Below are 27,840 nucleotides of genomic sequence, written 5' to 3'. Positions count from 1 at the left end.
TAAGATAATCGGTAAACGTTTAATCGATGATAATCGTGTTATCCTGATTGATATAACTCTGGATAAACGAAGCTGAGCCTAATTATCACAACTGCACACATTAACATAACCGCAAGCCTCCGCATAAATTACTACGATTATCATAATTTATGCATATAAATTACACGCATTATCATAATGTATGCATGTTAATACACACACTATCATAATTAATGCGATTTGCGCATTTTTCGGAAAATTATTAATTTTTATTATTTTTATCAAAATTTCATAATTCCAACACATACAACAGTGTGGACACCCGCCGCCCTCAGCATCCGTGTGACGTTTGTTGGGCACAGCTGCGATGGATTTATCTGGGCAAAAGTCTCCGAGGTGAGCATCTTCCACAACCCCCCTCGGGCAGCTGCGAGGTGAGTGAGCATACGGAGGGGGGCCGATTCAGCCCAGTTCGCCGTCAGCCCTTGCGTGTGGTATGTATGACCACTGTTTCATTGCTTTTATGGCTTTATTTTGGTGATTTTCGATAAGTTTTTTAGTATGGCCATGTTTGTTTGTTGTAGTACAGAGTTAGACTGATGGCCTTAATCTAAGTTGTCTTGTTGTTGTTTGACTTGCATCCCACTGGGATTTTTGTACATTTTTGTGTACGGTGTTTTTTCTGCAATATTTTACTGTCTTTTCTTGGATTTTCTGTTTGTGTAGTGACATAAGAGGGGAGGGGCTGCTGGGGGCTCTGGGACCCTAGGCAGATAAGCCGTCGGCGCCAGGCGCTAGGATCCCAGGCAACCCAGACGCCTAAGCCCCTTGGCGCCAGGCACTGGGATCCCAGGCACCCCAGCCAGTTAAGCCCCTTGGCGCCACCAACGGGGGGGGGGGGCTGTGTGTGATCTGTGGGATATCTGGGGGCGCACACAACCCCACCCCTCGTTGGGGACGAGGCATAAAAGGGCAGCTCCCTGGCCGATCAGGGCCAGTTGTAGCTCAAGACCCAAGACCAGCCATCTTAGGACCCTGGACCCACTCGTCCCGCTTGTCCTTGTAAGGGCCGGGATGCTGTGAGGGCCAGTGGTGGGATTCTGGAACTCCCGGCTCTACGTCCTTGTAAGGGCGAGTTCCGAGGAAGCCAGAGTCCAGACCCGCACCTTGGCTCGGTCGGGTCAGATAGCCTCCCCTAGGGTTATTGTAGCCAGAGGATTCCATAGCGTAACCAGAGTAGTGTATCTAGGCTGTGTCCCTAGGCTGTGTACCTAGGCTGTAACAGAGTATCAGGACTGTTGGAGTGTTGGATTGTAATAAAGAAGTTACCTCTACAAGTGTCTCCGGAACCCATTACATTTGCACTCAGTCACATAGTCACTTTAAGATGTTTTTTGTTCATGTTTTTGTTTGTTGCGGTTGCACCCGATTCAAGAGCAGAATGGCTCACAGGGCTATACCTAATAAATGAACTTGAACTTGAATCGCACATTGCGAGGGTCAGGTGATGAGAGGTTAGGCGCTGTCTGAAGAAACTGGCTGGGGGGGACCACAAACAACGGGTTTCGCTATTCGCGCCGGAAATAAAAACCTCGGTGCCAAATTGTTGGTTGACACGTGGTGCGTGTGTGTGAAGAGTGGCAAGAGCGGTGGGACAGCGGTTAGTGCTGTGTAGCGGTTCGTGCTGTGTGTGGGTGACTCCAATCAGTGTGTGTACGGAGCGCGCATAAATAGATGAACGTTCGCCTGCGCCGCGAGCGTATTGCGCAGAGAGTAGTGAATTGAGTCCGAGCGCAGCCGGCCGGCTTGTTGACACGGCAGCTTAGTAGATTAATTCCAGGGGAGTGAGGGAGGGGGACGTGAGGGAGGGGGACGTCACGCCTCCCTCACGTCTCCCTCACGTCCCCCTCACGCCCCCCTCCCTCACGTCCCCCTCCCTCACGTCCCCCTCCCTCACGTCCCCCTCCCTCACGTCCCCCTCCCTCACTCCCCTGTGAGGGGGCGTCACGCCTCCCTCACTCCAGGGGAGTGAGGCGTGACGCCCCCTCCAGGGGAGTGAGAGAGGGGGACGTGAGGGAGGGGGACTTCCCCCTCCAGAGGAGCGAGGGAGAGAGGGGGACTTCCCCCTCCAGAGGAGCGAGGGAAGGAGGGGGACTTCCCCCTCCGGAGTGAGGGAGGGGGACGTGAGGGAGGGGGACGTGAGGGCAGAGGCGTAGCTAGGATATTTTGCGCCCGGGGACGAACTATAAAATTGGCGCCCCCCCCCCCCCCTGTTTAATCACATTTTCCTATTACATCGAATAAGGAGTAACAATTTAAATTGTAATTAAACATTGTATTTAAATAAGCTAATTTATAGAAATTATATTACATGGCTCACACAGTCACTGTCGTAGACTGGTTGACATAGTCTACAAAAGATAAATTTTTCTTGATTTCACTGTCGCAAACTGGTCAATCACGTAATCAACATCTGTTTTTTCCAATGTTTCTCTTTCAACGCTAAGAAGAGCAAGATCGCTGAGACGATCTTGTCCCATTGAAGCACGCAAATACGACAAAATAAGTTTCAATTTGATAATTGTTTTTTTACCCTTCTCTCTGGCAAATGAGGTTCCAAGTTTCAATTTGCTGAACGACCGTTCACAGCTTGCAATTGAAACTGCTATTGTTAATAAAATTTGCAGTGAAATTCGCAAATTCGGAAATACGTCGTCTCCATAAAACAAAATAAAACCAAGAAGATTCAAAGGAGTTTCTAGTAGAACTTCATTCCGGTTACTGAGCAGCATTTTGGAAACTCCAATTTCTGTGAAAAGTTCGTGGCCATTGATGTCGGTGTCATAGAAATTTCCTAAATCTGTGCAATTTCGACGAATTGCATCGACATCTGTGTCGGATAGAAGAGTTTTGACGTCCAGCAGAAATCCAAATTTTGTGTTCAGGTCTTTTAGTCGTAAAAACCGTGTTGACATCTCCTGTTGAAGTCGATAAAATACGCTCTTCATAACACGCACAATTTATTCTTCTGCTGAAAGTCCTGCATCTCTTGCCAGTTCTCCTGGCATCTTCCGACGTCGCCTAATGCTTTTGTCCACATCGATCCCCCAGGCTGTGCATCTTGTTTTTGAGTTTTCTACAGCAACTTGGCTCAAATCATCACGAAGCTTGACAAATTCATGCTCCAAAGATTCAAGGTTAGTTGCTGCTTCCTTGAAATTCATAGTAGGATCCTGTAAGCGCTTCTGAACACGAACAATTTTTTCCAAGAATGACATTCCAGAAATGTAATAAAACTATGAAGTTAAAATTTAATACGCATGCCTGTGTAGTGAGTTACACCTGTAACTGTTCTGCATCACTTCTGGTTACAGGCGTCATAGTTACCTCCTCCGATAATTTGTCTAGCAGCCCTACTAGTTCATCCAGTCCTTCATAGATAGCTTTAACAGCTTCTGATCGTGCACTCCAGCGTGTTTCAGCTTCCCGCTTTACTGTGATGGGCACAGCTTTTTTTTAACTCTTCCCAACGAATTGTTGAACGAGAGAAAAACAAATATATACTTTCAACTGTTCCAAAAAATGTGACGACAAGTGGATCCTGTTAAGCTGGGTGTACTCCTGCTAAGTCTAAGCTGTGGTTGTCACAGTTGACAAACAATGCTCTGTGATTTTTGTCACATATTCGTTGTTGAAGGCCGGATATATGCCTAGTCATCACAGCAGCATTGTCATAACATTGTGCCCGACAGTCAGTGAGAGGTATGTTGTCAGATTTCAGTCTCTCGACGATGTCTCTTTCTCGGCTTGCTGCATCTTTTGCATGTATATCGATATAACCTAAAATGATTCTTTGATAGTTACTTTTTTAGTTTGAAAATCCACATCCACAAATCTTACGACCTGAGAAAGCTGTTCCCGATGTCCTAGATCAGGAGTTGAGTCAAGTAAGATACCGTAGTACTTGGTTTTCCTGATATCACTCAACAATTGGTTCTTTACAGTCGACGCAAGTATGTGGATAAATTCATTCTGGATTTCCGGTGACAAATAAGAAACTGATCCCGGATTTTCTCCTGCGTGCTGTACGTGTTTTGCTAATGGGTCATACTGAGCAACGAGTTTGATCAGCGCGAGAAAGTTTCCAACATTTTTATCCTCATCCGCATTCAAATTTTCCGCGTACCAAAATGTAATTACATGACATGTAGGCTGTGTGTTAGGTTGAGGTGTAGATTTGTGCAGTAGTTTCAGGCTGCCGCGCCCGCCACAATAAGTTTTAATGTAACGTTGTAAGCCTCATTTTGGCGCCCCTTTACCTTGGCGCCCGGGGACATATGTACCCTCCTGCCCCCCCCCCCTAGCTACGCCTCTGCGTGAGGGAGGGGGACGTCCCCTGGAGTGAGGGAGGGGGACGTGAGGGAGGGGGACGTGAGAAAGGGGGACGTGAGGGGGGGGGACGTGAGGGAGGGGGACGTGAGGGAGGGGGACGTGAGGGAGGGGGACGTGAGGGAGGGGGACGTGAGGGAGGGGGACGTGAGGGAGGGGGACGTGAGGGAGGGGGACGTGAGGGAGGGGGACGTGAGGGAGGGGGAGGGGGACGTGAGGGAGGGGGACGTGAGGGAGGGGGACGTGAGGGGGGGGGGACGTGAGGGAGGGGGACGTGAGGGAGGGGGACGTGAGGGAGGGGGACGTGAGGAAGGGGACGTGAGAAGGGGGACGTGAGGGAGGGGGACGTGAGGGAGGGGGACGTGAGGGAGGGGGACGTGCGGAGGGGACGTGAGGGAGGGGGCGTGAGGGAGGGGGACGTGAGGGAGGGGGACGTGAGGGAGTGGGGACGTGAGGGAGGGGGACGTGAGGGAGGGGGACGTGAGGGAGGGGGAGGTGAGGGAGGGGGACGTGAGGAGGGGGACGTGAGGGAGGGGGACGTGAGGGAGGGGGTACGTGAGGGAGGGGACGTGAGGGAGGGGGACGTGAGGAGGGGGAGGGGGACGTGAGGGAGGGGGACGTGAGAAAGGGGGACGTGAGGGAGGGGGACGTGAGGGAGGGGGACGTGAGAGAAGGGGGACGTGAGGGAGGGGGACGTGAGGGAGGGGGACGTGAGGGAGGGGGGACGTGAGGGAGGGGGGACGTGAGGGAGGGGGACGACGTGAGGGAGGGGGACGTGAGAAAGGGGGACGTGAGGGAGGGGGACGTGAGGGAGGGGGACGTGAGGGAGGGGGACGTGAGAAAGGGGGACGTGAGGGAGGGGGACGTGAGGGAGGGGGACGTGAGGGAGGGGGACGTGAGGGAGGGGGAGGGGACGTGAGGGAGGGGGACGTGAGAAAGGGGGACGTGAGGGAGGGGGAGGGGGACGTGAGGAAGGGGGACGTAAGGGAGGGGGACGTGAGGGAGGGGGACGTGAGGGAGGGGGACGTGAGGGAGGGGGACGTGAGGGAGAGGGACGTGAGGGAGGGGGACGTGAGAAAGGGGGACGTGAGGGAGGGGGACGTGAGGGAGGGGGACGTGAGGGAGGGGGACGTGAGGGAGGGGGAGGGGGACGTGAGGGAGGGGGACGTGAGAAAGGGGGACGTGAGGGAGGGGGACGTGAGGGAGGGGGACGTGAGGGAGGGGGACGTGAGGGAGGGGGACGTGAGGGAGGGGGACGTCCCCTGGAGCTCCCAGCGCAACATCCTCCAGAGTTCTCCACCACTCGCCACTCCACACACAGGGGGCTGCCAGTGTTGATTACGATGCACGAATTGAGGAGGAGAGCCACTGAGTTGTGGTGGTGGTGGTTGTTGTTGTTGTGTACGCGCTGTGTGTGTAGGGGGAGCGGTGGTGTAGTGGTTTAGCGCTACGCTGCGCTACGAACCCGTCTATAACCCGAGCTCGATTCCCGCTCACGGCCAATATCGGTGACGATTATCTGAACAGGTCCTGGGCCTCCCCTAGGTCTGCTCAGCCTCAGATAAGTACCTGGAGTAATGGTGTGTAGTAAACATCGCCACTGGGGAGACAAAGGCGGTCGGGCGTGATGCTGGCCACCCAGCCCCTCGTGTGCCACAGTGCCGGTCATGGTCACAAAAGCAAAGTTTGTGGGGAATAATAGCCATTTTATATACTTTATAGGCATAAACCATTACGAAATGACACTTACTACCCAGGAACAAAAGTTGTGTTACGTAGTGTGATCAACAACGCCATCACAGCGGTGGCTAATACCAGAGGTGTCACGGTGTCGCGTTATTTCGAACAACACGCCTGGATTGACCTGCTATGGGGGCTCATACCGTGTCGCGTTGTAGAACGACACGCGGACCCTTGCCAGCGGGTGGGGGCCTTGGGGGCTGTGTGGCACAAACCCTCACTCACTGCGGGTTCGGCTCTATCGCTCAGTCATCTCCCCGCCCTCTGGCGCGGAGTTTCACCGCCAGCGCGCAGTGCGCGCAGGAAAAGGATATATGTTCAGCGGAGCCACCCAGCCAGGCAGGGAACGGCGATAAGAATCACTCACATTACCCACCACAGAGCTGTTTGTAGGCAAAGACAAAGCTCCCCGTGTAGCCTTAACAGACTGTAGGAGCAAGTGCTGTTAGCGGGCACCGACGAAGGCCGGCACGGCACATGAGGGGGTGGATGGTCAGCACCACGCCCGACCGCCTTTGTCTCCCCAGTGGCGATGTTCACTACACACCGCTACACCAGGTACTCATTTGAGGCTGAGCCGACCTAGGAGAGGCCCAGGACCGGTTCAGATAATCGTCACTGACGGTGTTAGCCGTGAGTGGGAATCGAACTCGGGTCGCCGGGTGGTTCGTAGCGCTGTTACACGACACACCACACACACACCACACACAACACTCACACACAGCACTCACACACACAACACTCACACACACAGCACTACACACAACACTCACCCTTCACTACACACACTACACTCACACACACGACACACACTACACTCACACACACGACACACTACACTCACACACACGACACACACTACACTCACACACACGACACACTACACTCACACACACGACACACTACACTCACACACAGCACTCACAACACTCACACACACACAGCACTCACCCTTCACTACACACACAACACTCACACACACGACACACACAACACTCACACACAACACTCACACACACACACAGCACTCACCCTTCACTATACACACTCACACAACACTCCACCTTCACCACACACAACACTCACACACAACACTCACACACACTACACTCACCCTTCACTACACACACTACACTAACCCTTCACTACATACACTCACTACACGCCCAACACACACACCTACACTCACACACAACACTCACCCTTCACTACACACACTACACACACACTCACTACACACACACACTACACTCACTACACACACTACACTCACTCACTACACACACTACACTCACACACAACACACACCCTTCATTACACACACTCACACTACACACACAGCACTCACCCTTCACTACACACACTACGCACACTCACAACACACACTACACACACAGCACTCGCGGATCGCCACGCCCCCACCCCGCGACACCTCCCCCCACCCCGCGTCACCACCCCCCACCCCCACTCTGAGTCGTCCAGTGGCGGAGTGTCCCCAGAACCATCACAGCTGAGAGGTGAAGTTGTCTGTCTCTGTGTGTCTATCACTCTGTCTACGCGTTGTCTCTGTGTCTATCAGCGTAGCGCTAACCACTACACCCACCGCTCCCCGGCAACCACACACACCACCACAATCTATATACCAACCACACACCATCACCAACCACCACAAACCACCACCACGCACACCACCCACGCACACCACCCACACACCACCACCCACACACTACCACCACCCACACACCACCACCACCACCACCCACACACTACCACCACCACCACCCACACACTACCACCACCACCACCCACACACTACCACCACCACCACCCACACACTACCACCACCACCACCCACACACTACCACCACCACCACCCACACACTACCACCACCACCACCCACACACTACCACACCACCACCCACACACTACCACTACCACCACCCACACACTACCACCACCACCACCCACACACTACCACCACCACCACCCACACACTACCACCACCACCACCCACACACTACCACCACCACCACCCACACACTACCACCACCACCACCCACACACTACCACCACCACCACCCACACACTACCACCACCACCACCCACACACTACCACCACCACCACCCACACACTACCACCACCACCACCCACACACTACCACCACCACCACCCACACACTACCACCACCACCACCCACACACTACCACCACCACCACCCACACACTACCACCCACACACTACCACCACCACCCACACACTACCACTACCACCCACACACTACCACCACCACCCACACACTACCACTACCACCCACACACCACCACCACCACCCACACACTACCACTACCACCCACACACTACCACTACCACCCACACACTACCACCACCACCATCCACACACTACCACCACCACCCACACACTACCACCACCACCCACACACCACCACCACCACCCACACACCACCACCACCCGCACATCACCACCACCCGCACACCACCACCACCCACACATCACCACCACCCACACACCACCACCCACACGCCACCACCACCCACACACCACCACCCACACACCACCACCACCCACACACCACCACCCACACGCCACCACCACCCACACACCACCACCCACACACCACCACCCACACACCACCACCACACACACACCACCACCCACACGCCACCACCACCCACACACCACCACCCACACACCACCACCCACACGCCACCACCACCCACACACCACCACCCACACACCACCACCCACACACCACCACCACACACACACCACCACCCACACGCCACCACCACCCACACACCACCACCCACACACCACCACCCCACACGCACACCACCCCGTCAACCCATGGCACCTGCTGGGTCTGTCCCGTGACCTGTCAGCAGAGAGCCTTCGAGCCTAAAAGTGCACCTAGCCTGGCACGGGCGCCTTGGTGACGTCACCGCCACTTGCGAATGGCGGCTGCTGTTGCTGGGAGGTAGAGGGTGGTGGTGATGAGAGTGGTGGTTAGGGTGGTGAGGGTGGTGGTGATGAGTGTGGTGGTAATGAGGGTGGTGAGGGTGGTGGTGATGAGAGTGGTGAGGGTGAGGATGGTGGTGATGAGGGTGGTGGTGAGGGTGGTGGTGAGGATTGTACCAACTCCTACACTACAGAGTATTCACATCGCTAAAGCACTCACAACACAAACACGAGTAAGTCCACTGCGAACGACATCACAAGTTGCAGGTCACAGCGCAGCCCACACGAGAATGCCCCCCACCCCCACCCCACCTCAACCCCACCCCCACCCCACCCCCACCCCACCTCCACCCCACCTCCACCCCACCTCCACCCCACCCCACCTCCACCCCGGGGTTCGAGAACTCCTGCGCGCTCAAACACGCGGCGAGAGAGCAGCCCAAGCCGACTCTTGATTGGACACTTCTAGAGTGGGCGGTGACGTCGTCGCCTCCAGGCGGCGACGGAGAGGCGAGGGGAAGCTTTCCGACCACCACAAGTTTCTGGTCAGTCGCCCCAGTCGCTGCTGCTGCTGCAGCTGTCGCCGAGTGTTGGAGCTTGGACGCGACCCCACGTCCCTGCTCCTCCCCAGCAGCAGCAGCAGCACAGCTGAGAGGAGCAGGTGAGGTTGTCTCTCTCGCCTGTCTCTGTGTGTCTCTCACTGTCTACGCGTTGTCTCTGTGTGTCTCTCACTCTGTCTCATCACGTGGCCACTGCGTCGGGCAGGTAGAACGAGCAGGGAGGTGGCGCAGTGGGGAACGCAGCAGCGTCTACACCAGGCGCACACAGCACTCACACACTACACACACATCACACACCACACACTATGCACACTACACACACACACTACATTCTACACACTATATACACTACACACACTATACACACCACACACTACACACACACCCTACACACTACACACACTATGCACACTACACACACTACACTCTACACACTATATACACCACACACTACACACACACACTATACACTACACTACACACACTATACACTACACACACTATACACCACACACAGCATACACTATATACACCATACACTACACATTTCCAACAACGTGGTGGTGGTGATGAGCCAATGTGGTTGAGCTGACAAGATGTGAAAGAGGAACTGAGACTTGAACTGCTCAACACAACAACTTCCTTATATGGGCGTGAAGGGCACGCCCCACAACACGTCCCTTGTACCCCAAGCCACGCCCACGTGTTGTGCCGCAGCTATAAAGGGAATAATTAATTATTTAGCATTCACAAGGTGTCCACACCCGGCTATGCGCGTTGGAGCGGATTGCTTTGGTGGTGTTCGTGCCCCAGAGTGTGACGGAAACGACACGGACACACACTGACACGCACACTGACCCACACACTGGGTCCCGACCGCAATTCTCGGGGTTCCATTTGGTTCATCGACTCCTCGTATCGAGGCGTCTCTCTGTGTGAGAGTCTCTGCCTGTGACTGTTACACTCGTGGTCTACGTGTCGCTGTGTCTGTCACTCTGTGTGTCTGTGTGTCTATCACTCTGTCTATGTGTGACTGTGTGTCTGTGTCTATCACACTCTGTGTCTATGTGTATCTGTGTCTATCATTCTGTGTCTATGTATGACTGTGTGACTGTGTGTCTATCACTATAAAAATTCTGCGCTTCTCGCCACAGCAAAGTGGAGGGTCGCCTCCTGCTCTCTTACACACACACAGCACTCACACAGCACACACACACAGCACTCACACACACAGTATTCGCACACACAGCAATCACACACACAGCACACACACAGCACACACACACACATAGCACTAACAAACACACACAGCACACACTCACACAGCACTCGCACACACAGCACTCACACACACAGCACACACACACAGGACTCACACACACAGCACATACACACACAGCACTCACGCACACACACACAGCACTCACAAATACAAACAGCACACACTCACACAGCGCGCACACACACAGCACTCGCACACACAGCACTCGCACTCACACACACACACAGCACTCACACACATAGCACTCACAAACACACACAGCAAGCACACTCACACAGCACACAGCACTCACACACAGCACACAGCACTCACACACACAGCACACACACACTCGCACACACAGCACTCGCACACACAGCACCCTCACACACACAGCACCCACAAACACACAGCACACACACATACCCGTACCCGGCCGGGTACGGGTAGCCGGGTATCGGGTAGGGTACGGGTATCGGGTACCCGGTTGCGACCTCTGACACACGCACACAGCACACACACACACACAGCACACACGCACACACAGCGCGCACACACACAGCACTCGCACACACAGCATACACAGCACTCGCACACACACAACACTCACACACACACAGCACTCACACACACAGCACTCGCACACACAGCACTCGCACACACAGCACTCGCACACACAGCACTCACAGAACACACACAGCACTCACAACACATATCCAACGATTGCCCACCCATCACCCCGTAGACTCACTCCGTAAGCTGTAGGAGTGGGGAACGTCCGGCCCGCGGGCCGTATAAGGCTCGCGAAATCATTTGGCAGAGGCATCCATCACATTAGTGGTGAGATAATGAAATGTTTGACCAAATATAACAGGCTAATCTTTAAGTTGATACTTTTGTATGGCCCGCGAATTATTTTATGAATGTCCAAATGGCCCGGCTCGCTACGCTCCCCGCCTCCCCATCCCCCCACAGCTAAATATACCATCACAGCAGAACCACAGGCAGATGTGATTTCATAGAATACTGGTATGAACCGCCAGGTTACATAAGCCCACAGGGGATTACTGTGTCCGTCGTGCAGGGTGGGGAGGGTGGGGCTGGCTGGGCTGTGTGGGGAGGGTGGGGTGGGGCTGTGTGGGGAGGGTGGGGCTGGGTGGGGTGGGGAGGGTGGGGCTGGGTGGGGCTGGGTGGGGAGGGTGGGGCTGGGTGGGGGGTGGGAGGGGTGGGGCTGGGTGGGGAGGGGCTGGTCACCCCGTGGTGCCCTTATAAAACTCAACGTTTAACCTACTCACGCCAGCTTGTGCCCGCCCTCACAGTTGGGCATATTTGCGTAATACACCACGCCGCCGTTGACCCTGGCCATTGACCGAGCAACCCAACGTTCCTACCAGCTCCCTCCGCAGGAACGTATTTATCAGCATCACGGCATCACAGTTGAACCACAGTCTGAGTTCCCTCCCAATCTGAAATCGCCGCTCGCTGCCATCAACCAGCAGCGCGAGACTCCAGTCAGAGTCGCCCAGTGTCGTCAGTCACCCAGTCAGTCACCCAGTGTGTGTCGTTGTTGTTGCTGCTATCACCGAGTATTGGAGGCGACCCCACGTTCCTCTTCCACCACGAGCAGCATCACAGCTGAGAGGAGGAGGTGAGGTTGTCTCTCTCGCCCTGCTCACGGAGACTGCGTCTCTGTGTGTCTATCACTCTGTCTACGCGTTGTCTCTGTGTGTCTATCACTCTGTCTACGTTAACACAATCCACTCTGTGATCACAACAACGATAACGAAACCACCACGCCACAGGCTTCCTCTTATCGCTCAGTGCAAGATGGGCGACTCGCTGGGCTCAGCTCGCCTGTGGAATTCACTGTGACCGGGTCTCTCTCGTTCCACATAACTCAAACCCCCGGTTCACAAGTCGCCTCACGCTTCCCCCAAGCATTTCTGCTCCGTCACACCGTCTGTTTGTTCCCCCGGAATGAATTCCGGCTCACCCTGCCCCACTTTAACCGCTGGTGGTGAGTGGAGCGAGAGATGTGATGAACCATTCTCTACTGTGTTCATCAGGAGACGGAGGCACCATGAAGTGGCTCCTGGTCGCAGCGTTCATCTCCCTCCTGCGTGAGTTCACACCGAGAAGCACTCACCCAGCACACGTGGAGCGGTCTCCTTCAGACCACTTTCCCACCGGCACAGCCGAGCCGTGCCAGCCCAGAGCCCTGACGGTCCTGGTGGTTTTCCACTGCAGTTTGCTGCACTGAGCCAGAACCAAACCGCCCTGGCCTCATAAGACATCGGAATCTCGCCCAGGGCCAAGCAGGGCCAGGTGCAGCATTTCTAATTTTCAACCTCCATGCATCTCGACTCGTTCACGGCGCGGCTCAGTCCCTGCAGTGGAAAAACAGCCTGGCCCCCTCCTGAGCTGCGCCGCATCGGCTTGGCACAGTCCCAGCATGGCTCAGGTGTGCAGTGGAAAAGAAGTGATGTGTAATCAGCTGAGAGTCCAATGGAGGTCGTCGTCACGATGACGTCATGGCGATGGGGTCCCAGTGCCAGGGCCCCCGTGTAGCCGTGAGCGTCGGTGCCTCCCGTGGTCGCGCTGCGCTGAGACGCGTCCCTCACGCTGCACGTGTGACCACGTGAGCACTGACGGTGAGGGAGGCAGTCGAGCTCACTCACCAGCTGTGAGCGGTCTTCCTCTCAAATAGCTGATGCTGAATGATGCTCATTTTAGGTCACTCTTCAGTGAGCTCCTCGTTTTGTTATTCACTGATACTGGGTCAGTGTAAACGTGAATGTTACAGCACCGCTGTGTGTAACGCCTGCATCTAGACTCCCTCTGGCCCTGCTATTGCTGAGTAAACCTGTGGTGAGCACTTTAACAACAGTAACCGGTCTCTATCTAGACATCTGTATTGTCTATGCAGTGATCGGGTATAGCTGATCTCTCTCTGTGGAGGCATCTCTCATGAGAGTGACCGGTCTCTCTTTCCGTGTAGCTGTGACGTCTGCTGTGAAGCTCCAGCTCTTCCTGCCGGAGAGTGTGGATGTGACGGAGGGAGAGAACGTGACTCTTCCCTGCTCATTCTCTCCCCGTCGACCGTCTCGAGTGGCCTCTACATCACGTGGCTCACGATGCCCACACGCTACATAGTAAGTATGCACAGATGATATCATCAATGTGAGAACCTCCTTCCACGTCAACTCAGTAATGCAACGTTATTTGGGGTTTGTTTTGTTCCAGAATAATAAAATAGTCGCTTAATCAGACAGGAATGTCGCACCGAGTCTCAAGACCCAATTTATGAGCAGGGTCCTGCCATTTGAGTTGGTGAGGGTTTAGAATCATGTTGAGAGGAAAACGGAGAACCCAGAGAAAATGCCACCACGCAAAAGGATAATGGACAAAGCTCTACACAGACTTAATCCATAGATAGAACCACTCTTTAACACTATCTGTAAATCAAATCCACAGCTATACCACAATATCCTGGCCATCTTGCAGCCCACGCTTACAACCCCTGGCATTCCCAGTCAAAGTATGAAGCAAGCTCAACCCTGCTTGGCTATCAAGATCCAATTAGTTCAGGTTCATTGTGATTTGATCGTAGTAGGATTGTGGTTAATGTTACAATTTGTGTTTTGTGCCATTCCAGATCTATGACTCACTTCACGGGAATGTCCGGCCTGGAATAGCCGAGTTTGCGGGACACAATGAAAAGGGCGACTGCTCGCTCAGGGTGCTCAACGTCTCCAGGACCCTCAGCCCCGTGTTTAAGTGCGATGTCATTTGTGCCATCTGTGGGACGAACAACTGGAAGGTGGAACGAGAGGTGAAGCTGAACGTGACGGCTGCAGGTGAATGAGAGGGAAGCGTCGCGCTCACCACACGGGTGGTGCTGTGACTCGCACCGTCGCTCGTGCAGATGGTGGTGGGAGGAAGGTCAAGGGTCACAGATCTCAGGGTGGAGGGTGCAGAGCTGGAGAGCGGTCGTTGTACAGAGAGGAGCCTTGGCAGGGAATCTCCTTGATGCACGTGAAGCCGTGTTGAGTGAGTGGTCTCTCCCTGCTACATGTGACACCGTGTTGAGTGAGTGGCCTCTCCCTGCTACACGTGAAGCCGTGTTGAGTGAGTGGTCTCTCCCTGCTGCACGTGAAGCCGTGTTGAGTGAGTGGTCTCTCCCTGCTGCACGTGAAACCGTGTTGAGTCGCTGAGTGAGGCGGTGGTGCTGGGTGTGAGTGGGGTCTCGTTGAGTCTTTCTGTCTCAGTTTTTGGTTCTTGACACCGCCGTCTGTGTCTCTGCAGCCCCACGATCACGCGGGGAGACCTTGCCCACACCACGTGTCCACTCCAGATCGGAGACGGTGGAGACAGTGGTGACCGTGGTGACGGGCGTGATCCTGGCGTCTGTGGCTGTCATCCTCTTCATCAAGTTTCACCCTTGGTCGTCTTGGTGCTTCCCCCACTCATGTAGGTGCCTCCACCCCCCCCCCTCATGCCAGGATACCCCAGCCCAGTTCCTCACCAATGAACGTGAACACAGGAAGCTGGGCTGGGTTCTCAGAGGCGCTGAGTTGGCACCACTGAGACCCTGGAGTCATTCCCCGTGAACTGTGTCCAGGAGTTGCTGGGTGCAGGTGTAATATCTTCAATAATGGCGGGAGACGAGTTGACGGGGCAGCACTCTTTATTCACAACGGTTGCACACGTAACAGTCCCAACCGAGATAACACCTATGTCACACGTGCCTGACTCGGCCACGTACTCCGTCTTCCCCGTGGGGTACGCGTACCTATCTCTGCCTCGACTCAGGCTCTCCGGCTACGCTCTCCCCACGGGGAGCTATCAGACCCCTACGCGCACTCGGCTCGGGCTGTACTCAGTCTCTCCCGTAGGGGGTACGCGTACCTATCTCTGCCTCGACTCAGGCTCTCCGGCTACACTCTCCCTACGGGGAGCTATCAGACCCCTCTTGTCAGACTACGGGTCTCGACCACTGGGCTACACAGCCCGAGCCCTTACAAGGGTGTCGGACCGTGAATCCCAAGGCCTCGCCTCTGAGCCTCTCAGAACCCCGGCCCTTACAAGGGCAGCGGGGCTAGGGGTCCCAGGGCCTATCTCTTCCTCCGTCTTCTGTCTTCACCGGTTACCAACTCCCCGAGTGCCCGCACGCATCGCCCTACATAGTCCTCCGCTCCTGAGGGGGCGGAGCCTATGCGGACCGCGATGTGAGCACCCACTTGATGTAACCAATCACCACGCGCTGCCTCACGATCCCTCCTGACAGCGCGTATCACCACTACACAGGCACCGTGCAGTTTGTAAACTCGTGTTCTTGTTCCTCAGTGGCGATGGGCAAGCAAACGTGCACAGTGGTGTGGAGGAGAATGGGCATCCACTGATGGAGGTGAATGGACACAAGGGGGACAACGGAAACAAAGGCACGAAGGCCGTTTGAAGAAATCTTCTGTGGGCTCCCCCGTGTCACCCTGGCCGGCACGTGGAGCCGCTCTTACCCACAGTGCCATGCAGGAGTGCGGTGCTGACTGCCTGTGGTTCATGAGCTGATTGTTTCCAGGACCGTGCTTTTGTCATCTCTCTCCCTCTCTGTGACTCTCCACACTCCTCTTTGGCCAATTCAAATCCCTCACCGCTAAATTCCACACGATCCAGAATCTTATTGCTGCCTCACCTCACGGCTTCTGTAAATGAAACCTCATCACAGCCAATCCTCAGATTCCCCCACTGGCTCCCAATCCGGTCCCCAATCGACTGAGACATCGCAACCTCCACCTACACGATCCTCCATAGACTCTCCACCACCTCTTGTCCCTCTGTTCAAGGCGTCCCCAATATACGTCGGGGTTAGGGACTGAAAAGTTGTGACTTCATGAAACAATGTATAGTGGGGAATTTAACCCCATCAGAATACTACTCCGTGTTAATGGAGGGGCGATAGGGACCGTAAGAGCGTAAACATTGCCTATGTGATGCAAAGTGAGGCAGTTTCTCCCATAAGAAAAAATGGAATAAGGTAGGGATAGGGACTGTACCTTAGGGAAATGTGTTGTGTTTCATACCTAGCAACCAAAATACGTACTTTACATGTAGACAACTAGGTACTATATGTGTATAGAACTTTACAACACAATGTACACACATTTATAACAAATTATGAGTTAAAGAACCGTTAAACAGCATTTTAACTTATACAACACTTTATTTAAAAACAACTTTATTAGCATTTCGAATGCAGCCCTCTGCACTTTAAACTTTTCTTAACAGAAAAACTAATTTGTGCCATTTTTAAGCAAAGACTCAAGCAGAAACATTTTAAGTGGGGAAAAAAGCACCAAATCTTGCACAGCATTAAAAAAAATGGTACCTTAACCTACACTGTTTATGATCTTAGCCTGAGTAGTGGATGAGATTTGTTGAAGGGTTGCGCCAATTACAACGAGCACTCGTAGCGACGCATGCCACGATAACGATGGCACTTAAGGTGGCGGTGTATAAGTGAGTTGTACAGTACCTCTACACTCAGAAGTGAGTTCAGCTGAGCCAAGTTGAAATCGATTATTCAAAATCGATAATCGTCACCGGTGTTGGCCGTGAGCGGGAATTGAAGTCGGGTCGCTGGGCTCGTAGCACTAACCGCCACGTGCTAACCGCTGTGCACCCACCTTGGCTCGGCTGAACTGAGTTAAAACGACATCACGACGTGTATATATACGTTTGTGTGTGTGTGTGCGGGGAAATGTTACGTTGTGTTCCTCAAAATGTCAGCGACGTTAGTGCGAAACAAGGAATGGGTGTGTGTGTATATCTAGACGATGAACATCAGGGAGCCCCTGTCCTCCACACCACGTGCTCTCCAGTCCAGCAACCAAGGTCTTCTGTCAAAACCCTCAGTCAACCCCTCAATGTCTGTACAATTGTAGACGTGGGGGAAATAAGTACGATTCTACACGTGGGAGGTAACTGGAGTTACCTTCAAAAGTTCACGCAGATGGGAGTCAGTCCCACTTGCCCCACTGCCTTTTCCTGGCCACTTCATAGCCCAGTGGGTTCAGGGGAGTCTCACAAATCTGTGATTCGTGAATCTTCAACTCCATAGCGCCCTGTCGCTCTCACCGCAGATTCCCCCTGCTCTCGTCCAGACTCCAGAAGTTCCCTCCTTTCTCTCTGTTTGTGTCTCTGCCCTGTGTCTCTCCCCTGTCCTCACCTGGGCTGCACCACTGCTGTATTCCTTCTCTCCTGAGCTCCATGCAGATTTTCTACATCCCTTCCTGCTCTACTGAATGTCAGCATTTTGTCTGTGTGAACCTGAGTGAATGTGCGAGTTGTGTGTGTGTGTGTGTACAAGTGTGAGCGAGAGGAGGGGGTGGTAGTGGAGTGGTTGTGGTGCAGTCTGACTTGGGTGTGGTTTGAAGGGACCAGAATCGGTGCATTCGTCGTAAATGCAATGCACCGGTCTGACTCAAAGGGTTCCTGCACTGGGAATGTTTTACACATTTTGTCACGAATTATTCTTGTACATGCCTTAAACTTGCCACGAAGTAATACATATATTAAATAATAATAGAATACGATGTTTCGATTGCAACAAGCAACCATCATCAGGTACAAATGAATGAGAAAACAAACATAGTAAACTTGGAAATATAATGCAATACAACACATAAGTCGGCCAACAAAACAGTCAACACCCCACCTGGTTGATTACGTTCTACCATTGCATTATATTGTATTGCATTATATTTACAAGTTTACTATGTTTTTTTCAGTCATTTGTACCTGATGATGGTTGCTTGTGTTGCAATCGAAACGTCGTATTTTATTATTATTTAATTTATTTCTACGTGACTTTACCGAAAGAACCAAATAGTTATTCCTGCAGTCACGAAAGCTTCGAATCTAGTTTGATACATATATGTACATTGTATTTTTACTACTGGTAAACGATCTCGCTGACCCATGCTGTGTTTATGACAGTTGGGAAGTGGGAAGTATGGGTAGAGAGGAGTGGTTCCTAACCTCTGGATCGCAGTCCATGGCAATCCATAAGGCCATGGGAATTGCTCTGCAGAACGGTTGAAGACACCACGATGTCACTCACAAAGTTATAATTTTGTTACTGCAAGTTCTTCCCACGTGTAGAGGGTTGACAGTGAACGTGGGTCTAGAAAGGGTGGGAACCACTGGTCTAGAAGTGACCGTAAGCCATTGGTTTAGACACCTCATTTATTAAATATTTTGTATTGGGAAATAGTCTTTCAGGTCCATATTTTGCATTTATGGTTGTAAATATTGTTTTATGAAATCTGTATATTGCAAACATTGGCTTTTTAAATTATTTACATATTTTCTGAGAAAAAAAGTGTAAAAGACTTGTACATTTATTATGTATATGCTGGTAGTTTAAGACCCATAAGGCAATCACAATATTAAACATGTGTACAAAGAACACCGAGTGTTGTCTGTCAATCATCTCCTCTTGGTCCACACCGTCCTCAAGTCCACGAGGGCTCCCAGCCGGTCGCTACTCCCTGGACGGGGAGAAAAGTTCCAGGCGAGAGCGGTGCAGGGTCCGGGCCCACCAGGGGCTCAGCCCCAGAGTTTGCAACCGGGTACCTGATACCCGTACCCGGCTACCCGTACCCGGCTGGGTACGGGGTAGCCGTTTGCGACCTTGGTGCAGCTGGGTACGGGTAGGCCGTGAGTCACTGGTGAGTCACTGTCACTCATTTCGGGTAGGGTACGGGTAGGGTACGGGTAGGGAACGGGTACCCGTACCCGGCTGGGTACGGGTACCCATTTGCGACCCTGGTGCGGCCGGGAACGGATACGGGTAAGGAATCAAAACCCGTTTGCGACCTCTGCTCAGCCCCCTGCTACAACGTGGACGGGGGGGGAGGCTATGCAAGATCCCATTGTGGGGACCCCTCTTGGTGCGTGTCGGTAGCCGCGGGGACATAGAAGCGCAGTACAACAATGGGATTGTCCCGTGTCGCCTTCTGCTGCTCGCCACGTAGCCCCGCAGCAGCCTGCAGGGCACCGTGGAGGTGGTGGTTGGTGGTGGTGGTTGGTGGTGGTTGGTGGTGGTTGTTGGTGGTGTTGGTGGTTGGTGGTGGTTGTTGTTGCCCATCTGGACCCCGTCCAGGAGGCAGCAACCCGCCCTGGGGCCACGCGCTCGTGGGCATTCCACGTTGCTATGGCGAGGTAGAGTCCATCCCGTGGGACGTCCATCCAGTGGATGTCAACGACAAAGTTGTACACATTTTATCGACCCCATCCACCGGCTAAGATAAATGATTGGCCAAGTGGAGCCTGGAGCAGGAGTTGAACTTGAGCGTTGCGAGTTGGGCGCCTGGCTCACGCGAGGCGATGGACAGCGACTGGAGAATCCCAGCGCGTGGAGGCGACCACTCCCGTGTGGGCGCATCGCTCCTGCTGCTGCTCCTGCTGCTGCTCCTGCTGCTGCTCCTGCTGCTGCTCCTGCTGCTGCTCCTGCTGCTGCTCCTGCTGCTGCTCCTGCTGCTGCTCCTGCTGCTGCTCCTGCTGCTGCTCCTGCTCCTGCTGCTGCTCTTGCTGCTGCTGTGGTTCGTCTCCGTCTCGCTGCGTCTCCCTCCGAGTCTCTCTCTGTCTTTCCTTCCCTGCGTCTCTCCATCTCCCTGTGTGCCGTGTCTCTCGCTGTGCCTGCATCTCTCTCCCTGTGTCTTTCAATTCCCTAGCCGGGTCTCCGTCTCCCCCCCCCCCCGTGTCTCTGTCTCTCTCCCCGTGTCTCCCCCACCCCGTGTCTCCGTCTCCCCCCCCCCCGTCTCCATCCCCCCCCCCCACCGTGTCTCCGTGCCTCTCCCTCGCCCAACTCCTCGGCTAAAGCGACCCCGAGCCCCTTACTCAGCGAGACGGCCGCGACAAGAAGTCAACATCCGCCCGGAGGACTCGAACCGAACACGGAAACGACTGCGGCGCGTACAGACACACGGCGGGGAAAATTGTGAGCGGTAGACGCGGGGTACAGGCGCTTATATACGGGGGGCGGGGGCTTTGGGAGGAGGCGGGGCTTAACTGCGTGGGCGTGGCTTGTCTCGCTAGGGGAGGGGCGTCGTGGCGAGGCGTGGCCCATGGCCGCCGGTGGACTTCAACCGTGGAGTGGCAGCCACAGGGGGGGGGAGGGGAACGCGTCAGGGAGAAGTTCGCCGTGGAGACGGAGCGGTGAAGACGGAGCCGTGGATTCCGCTCGCGTGCAGCGAACACGCGGCGCGTGACGTCACCACTCGCAGCCCTGCAACTCGCCCCTCCTGCTCCTGCTTCCCCACCGCCTCAGTGTGTGTGGTGGTGCTGGGGTGGAGGGGTAGAGTGTGGGCACCCCCACCACTCACACCCACGCCTCTGTGTGTGTGGTGGTGCTGGGGTGGAGGGGTAGAGTGTGGGCACCCCCACCACTCACACCCACGCCTCTGTGTGCGTGGGGGGTGAAGTTTGACCATACTTCACCACGCCGGTCTCGAAACGCGCACCGAAAAGGGGTGCTGAGACGCAGAACGGTGCCAGCTGCATGACGGAAACAGCCGCGGTGCAGCGCTGGAGTCGTCACCAAGGCCGGTTAGAGCCGCTCCTGCCAGCGGGTGGGGGTCGTGGGCGGTAGGAGCACCTTTGTCGGCCGGCACACACCCATACCTCTTGAAAGTCTCGTACAACCGTAAGTTTCACGCACAGCGTACAGCGTACAACATAACACAGTACCAGCCAGACTGGTTTATAACCGCTTTTCACGAAAGGTGCAATTTGCAACTTGCCTCGGTGCGTCCAGTGGGGGTGAAGTAGCTACGTTGCTTCACCCCCATTGGACGCAGCCTCTATATAAGACGAGAGCGCGCTGCCGCCCTCCGCACCGTCCCCAGTCGTCAAGGCGCACGGCTTCTGTGCCGAGTGCGAGGCTGCTGCTGCTGCTGAGCGGACGTGGGGAAACAATTCACGAGCTGTGGGTGAGTACTCATCAAAATCACAACCTTTATTGATCCTGCACACAAAGTGTGAATAGATCCGTCTTGAAGGTGTTCATGGCATCGTGGTGATATTTGCCGTGTTCTATTCTTCATATCTGTTCGAAAACATGCAGAACACGTTTGAATAAACGCATTTAATGCATCATCAATTATCGACAATATTTTTCGATTTAAAGCTTTCGTGGCTGCAGGGATTCATCTTCTTGGTTCTTTCGGTAAAGTCACGTAGAAGGGAAATAATAAAATGTAAAAAACACAATAAAATACAGTTCTCACGACGTTTCGGCTACAACGCAAGCAGCCCTCCTCAGGTGAAGAACATCGCCGTCTCTTACAAGAAGCGTGTTCGCGTTATCAATTACACCTTCAACAGTGCAGTTTGTTGCTGGCGGCTTGGCATTTCAGGCCTCTCTGCCTGTGCTCCGCATCCGTAGTAAAGACACATTTATGTGTTTCACTGATGTCTGTGCTCTATTGCTGCTCTACCAAACCGTCTGTCCCCTCATTGGAAAGAATTCCGGCTCACCCTACCCAACTATAACCACTGGTGGTGAGTGGAGCGAGAGATGTGATGAACCACTCTCTTCTGTGTTCATCAGGAGACGGAGGCACCATGAAGTGGCTCCTGTTCACAGCGATCATCTCCCTCCTGGGTGAGTTCACACCGAGAAGCACTCGCCCAGCACACGTGGAGCGGTCTCCTTCAGACCCCTTTCCCACTAGCACAGTCGAGCCGTGCCAGCCCAGAGCCCTGACGGTCCTGGTGGTTTTCCACTGCAGTTTGCTGCACTGAGCCAGAACCAAACCACCATGGCCTCAGGTGCAACATTTATCATTTTCAACATACATGCGACTCGTTCACGGCACGGTTCAGCCTCTGCAGTGGAAACACAGCCTGGCCCCCTCCTGAGCTGCGCCGCATCGGCTTGGCACAGTCCCAGCATGGCTCAGGTGTGCAGTGGAAAAGAAGTGATGTTTCACCAGCTGAGAGTCCAATGGAGGCCGTCATCACGATGACGTCGTCACAATGACGTCATGGCGATGGGATCCCAGTGCCAGGGCCCCCGTGTAGCCGTGAGCGTCGGTGCCTCCCGTGGTCGCGCTGCGCAGGAGACACTGACGGTGAGGGAGGCAGTCACGCTCACTCACGAGCTCAGTGGTCTTCCTCTGAAATAGCTGATGTTGAATGAAGCAAATTTTAGGTCACTTAAGTGAGCTCGTTTTGTTATTCACTGATACTGGGTCTGTGTAAAGGTGAATGTTACAGCACCGCTGTGTGTAACGCCTGCATCTAAACCCCATCTGGCCCTGCTATTGCTGAGTAAACCTGTTGTGAGCACTTTAAGAACAGTAACCGGTCTCTATCTAGACATCTGTGTTGTCTATAGAGTGATAGAGTTTAGTTGATCTCTCTCTGTGGAGGCATCTTTCATGAGAGTGACCGGTCTCTCTCTCTGTGTAGCTGTGACGTCCACTGTGAAGCTGCAGCTCTTCCTGCCGGAGAGTGTGGATGTGACAAAGGGAGAGAACGTGACTCTTCCCTGCTCATTCTCTTCCCTGTCGACCGACTCGAGTGGCTTCTACATCACGTGGTTCACGATGCCCACAGGCTACGTAGTAAGTAAGCACAGATGATATCATCAATGTGAGAACCTCTTTCCAAGGCAACCCTGAATATTCTACTCAGTTACTGAGAGTAATACAACGTTATTTGGGGTTTGTTTTGTTCCAGAATAATGAAAGAGTCGCTTAATCAGACAGGAATGTCGCACCGAGTCTCAAGACCCAATTTATAAGCAGGTTCCTGCCATTTGAGTTCGTGATGGTTTGGAATCATGTTGAGAGGAAAACGGAGAACCAAGAGAAAAAACCACCACACAAGGGGATGATGGGCAAAGCTCTACACAGACTCAATCCATAGATAGAACCAATCTTTAATGCTATCTGCAAATCAAATCCATGGCTGTACCCAATCTCCTGGCCACCTTGCAGCCCAAGCCTACAACCCCTGGCATCCCCAGTCAAGGTATTAAGTAAGCTCAACCCTGCTTGGCTATCAAGATCCAATTAGTTCAGGTTAATTGTTAATTGATCGTAGTAGAATTGTGGTTCATGTTCCAATTTGTGTTTTGTGCCATTCCAGATCTATGACTCACTTCACGGGAATCTCTGGCCTGGAATAGCTGAGTTTGTGGGAGACGAGGTAAAGGGCGACTGCTCCCTCAGGCTCCTCAACGTCTCCAGCACCCTCAGCCCCGTGTTTAAGTGCTATGTCAGTTGTACCAGCTGTGGGACGGATGACTTGTGGGAGGAACGAGAGGTGAAGCTGAACGTGACGGCTGCAGGTGAATGAGAGGGGAGCGTCGTGCTCACCACACGGTGGCGCTGTGACTCGCATCATCGCTTGTGCAGCTGGTGGTGGGTGGGAGGTCAAGGGTCAGAGATCACAGGGTGGAGGGTGCAGAGCTGGAGAGTGGTCGTTGTACAGAGAGGAGCCTCGGCAGGGAATCTCCCTGCTGCACGTGAAGCCGTGTTGAGTGAGTGGTCTCTCCCTGCTGCACGTGAAGCCGTGTTGAATGAGTGGTCTCTCCCTGCTGCAAGTGAAGCCGTGTTGAATGAGTGGTCTCTCCCTGCTTGCTAGTGAAGCCGTGTTGAATGAGTGGTCCTCTCCCTGCTGCAAGTGAAGCCGTGTTGAATGAGTGGTCTCTCCCTGCTGCAAGTGAAGCCGTGTTGAATGAGTGGTCTCTCCCTGCTGCACGTGAAGCCGTGTTGAGTGAGTGGTGTCTCCCTGCTGCAAGTGAAGCCGTGTTGAGTGGGTGGTCTCTCCCTGCTGCATGTGAAGCCGTGTTGAGTGAGTGGTGTCTCCCTGCTGCAAGTGAAGCCGTGTTGAGTGGGTGGTGTCTCCCTGCTGCAAGTGAAGCCGTGTTGAGTGGGTGGTCTCTCCCTGCTGCATGTGAAGCCGTGTTGAGTGAGTGGTGTCTCCCTGCTGCAAGTGAAGCCGTGTTGAGTGAGTGGTCTCTCCCTGCTGCTGCACGTGAAGCCGTGTTGAGTGGGTGGTCTCTCCCTGCTGCACGTGAAGCCGTGTTGAGTGAGTGGTGTCTCCCTGCTGCAAGTGAAGCCGTGTTGAGTGAGTGGTCTCTCCCTGCTGCTGCACGTGAAGCCGTGTTGAGTCGCTGGGTGGGGCTGTGGTGCTGAGTGCGAGTGAGGGTCACGCTGAGCCCCCCCCCCCCCCTCTGTCTCCGTGTCTCTGCAGCCCCACGGTCACACGGTGGGGGCGTGAGTGACGCCACCCTCGCCCCTCTAGAGGAGACCTCGCACAAGCGAGTCTTGGTGGCTGCCTACGTCCTGGCTGCCGTCATCTCCGCCATCTCCGTCATCATCATCGTTGTCTCCGTCTTCATCTGGCAGAAACACCGTTGGTCTTCAGGGCTCTGCCTCCACTCACGCAGGTGCCCCCTCCAGCCCAGGCACCCGGACTGTCCAGCCCAGCCCCTGGTGAATGAGCGTGGACGTCGGCAGACGGGCTGAGCTCTCTCGGTGGCCTCCCACTCGGTGTCACTGACGAGGTTTCACGTTCACGCACCACCGGGTCTTAGCCTCTTCCTCAGGGGTTCATAGCGGCCGTGCCGGGGACTCTGAGCTAGCACCGAGCTCCTGGGTTCAGCCCCTTGGTCTTGCCGACTCGAACCAATATGAAAGAGTGAGCGCCATTGAGGCCCTTTGCTCGTTCCCGGCGAGATACGTCCACGCGTTCGCTGTGTGCAGGCACCGCGTGGTTGGTAAACCTGCTTTTGTTTTTATTTCCACAGTGACGGCGACTATAAAGACGTGCGTGGGGACATGAACGGGCAGCCGCTGATGAACGGACACGAAGAGAAAAAACAACAAGTATTGGAGACCGTGGACGCTTGATAATGTTCAGGACGGCTCGATGCCGAATCTGATTGGTTGGCACGTGGAGCGGGTCGCACACAAAAACGGCCCGTCTGCTCCGTGTTCCACGTTTTATTTGAAACCTTAGACCATCATGCCTTTGCCATCTCTTGCCTTGACAACCGTAACTCTCAACCGGGTATCTCTCGTGTGTCTCCAACTCCATCACCTCTATCTCCTGGATTTCTCAGAGTGTCCGTGAACGAAACCACATGACTCCAATCCTGAAATTGCTTCACCAGGTTCCGAGTCTATCTGGGGTGCACTTGATAGTGGGCGGCACCACCGTGGCGAGATGTTAACTACCTCGCCTGGTATACAGGAGGTCGTGGGTTCGATCCCGACCCTGACACCTGCCTGTATATTTGGAGTTTGCACGTTCTCTCTCTCCTCACGGTGTCGTGGATTTTCTTTCAGATACACAGGTTTTTTCCTCCACTTTTAGAATCAAGGTGCGTTAAGAGTATTTGGCTGCATTACATTTCCTCATGGTGATAAGCCACTTCGTTAAGCTATCATTTGTGATATCCAGGTCGCTTCTTCAAAAGAGCTACATTGCTCAGCGGGGCCTTACCTGGTAAAATAAATCCAGCAGTGGAACTGCGGAACTAATCTACTGCTGGATTATATTTTCCGCCTGAGGACGACCACTTGTGTTGCGATCAAAACGTCGTGAGATATTATTTTCATTGTTTTATTTTTCTACCTACGTGACTTTACCGAAATAACCAAAGAGTATGGATTCCTGCAGTCACGAAAGCTTCAAATCAAGATCTCTCTCTCACCTGGCTAAACAAATCGATTCTTAATTTATTAAAATCGTAATTATCAATCGTGATAATGGAAGAATCGCGAGGGGGATGGGTGGGGTCTGATTGGCTGACACCTGTGCGTTCGCTCTCATTGGCTGAGCGGCTTGTGGGCGGCAACGTTTCCTCGGCCAAAGCTGCTGCTGCGTTCTCATTCCGTTAAGCGCTTTGTAGTTTTTTAGATTTTTTTTTTTTCCTCAGTAAACATTTTCTCTCCAGGCATCCTACCGGTGGGTCGCGCTCAGTGAGGTCTGCCTGTGGTGTGGATGTGTTGAGAGCAGGGCCGGGTTCTTGTTCTTGTTCGGCCCTCGGCACTTCAGTTTCGTCGGCACTTTGAGTGATGACTCTCTACTGCTGCTGCTGCCCCATGTGACGACCACCGCTGACACTCCACTCGCTTCACGCTTTGCTACGTTCGTCCAGCCGCTGGACAGATGTCGTTACTGCTGGCAGGTTCACGATTTAGTCTGTGCCCTCGTTCGATGGGATGGTGCGGCTGCGTGCCGCAGATAAACGCATTTAATTTTAAATTATTGAAACAAAAATCAAACAAGGTATTCCTAAAAATATTAAAAGCCAACGTTGTTTTAACAATTTTTTTTACTGTGATTACATCGGATGACGCAGGTTCAAAAGGATGCCGTTCATTTTAATCGATAACAAAAAAAAAACATGGGTCCATTTTATTTTCGTAGACCCGAGGCACAGTGCCTCCTGTGACCTATTGGATAACACGGCCCTGGTGGGTGGCTGGGTGGCTGGGTGAGTGGCTGGATGAGTGGCTGGGTGGGCGAGTGGCTGGATGGGTGGCTGGGTGAGTGGCTGGGTGGGTGAGTGGATGGGTGGCTGGGTGGGCGAGTGGCTGGATGGGCGAGTGGCTGGATGAGTGGCTGGATGGAGTGGCTGGATGGAGTGGCTGGATGAGTGGCTGGATGAGTGGCAGGGTGAGTGGCAGGGTGAGTGGCTAGATGAGTGGCTGGATGAATAGCTGGGTGGGTGGACCCTATGCAAAGTGCCTACCGTGACCTATGGGATAGCACGGCCCTGCTCGAGTGGGCCGGTGAGTGGTGCGTTGCTGGTGCAGCGCGAGAGAGCGCTGTGGGGGGTCTGCGTGTGACTGTACTAAGGGGGGGTCTGCGTGTGACTGCACTAAGGGGGGGGGGTCCCCATGCGTGGCT

The 27,840-nt window shown here is 53.9% G+C and overlaps 2 protein-coding genes across 2 annotated transcripts in view; both read left to right on the top strand.

Moving 5' to 3' along the window:
• Window positions 1-9,544: 9,544 nt before the first annotated feature.
• LOC133339586 (uncharacterized) overlaps window positions 9,545-27,840 on the top strand; it is a 111,083-nt gene continuing 92,787 nt past the window's right edge. The window contains exons 1-2 of the mRNA XM_061547700.1: window positions 9,545-9,729; window positions 12,541-12,556. The gene's annotated coding sequence lies outside the window, so the exon portion shown is untranslated. The remainder of the gene's footprint in view (window positions 9,730-12,540; window positions 12,557-27,840) is intronic.
• LOC133339587 (uncharacterized) lies at window positions 21,452-27,515 on the top strand. The gene is made up of 7 exons (XM_061547702.1): window positions 21,452-21,613; window positions 21,816-21,899; window positions 22,520-22,573; window positions 23,383-23,537; window positions 24,064-24,265; window positions 25,174-25,369; window positions 25,730-27,515. Exons 3-7 carry the CDS (start codon window positions 22,534-22,536, stop codon window positions 25,830-25,832), a joined length of 696 nt encoding a protein of 231 aa, XP_061403686.1. The 5' UTR covers window positions 21,452-21,613; window positions 21,816-21,899; window positions 22,520-22,533; the 3' UTR covers window positions 25,833-27,515.

The sequence above is a fragment of the Lethenteron reissneri genome, unplaced genomic scaffold (genome assembly GCF_015708825.2).
Source record: "Lethenteron reissneri isolate LAM-NWPU_2019-01 unplaced genomic scaffold, ASM1570882v1 scaffold_1930, whole genome shotgun sequence".
In the NCBI taxonomy this organism is placed as follows: Eukaryota; Metazoa; Chordata; class Hyperoartia; order Petromyzontiformes; family Petromyzontidae; genus Lethenteron; species Lethenteron reissneri.
The sequence above is the reverse complement of the archived record's forward strand: the minus strand, read 5'-3'. Positions and strand labels throughout refer to the sequence as shown.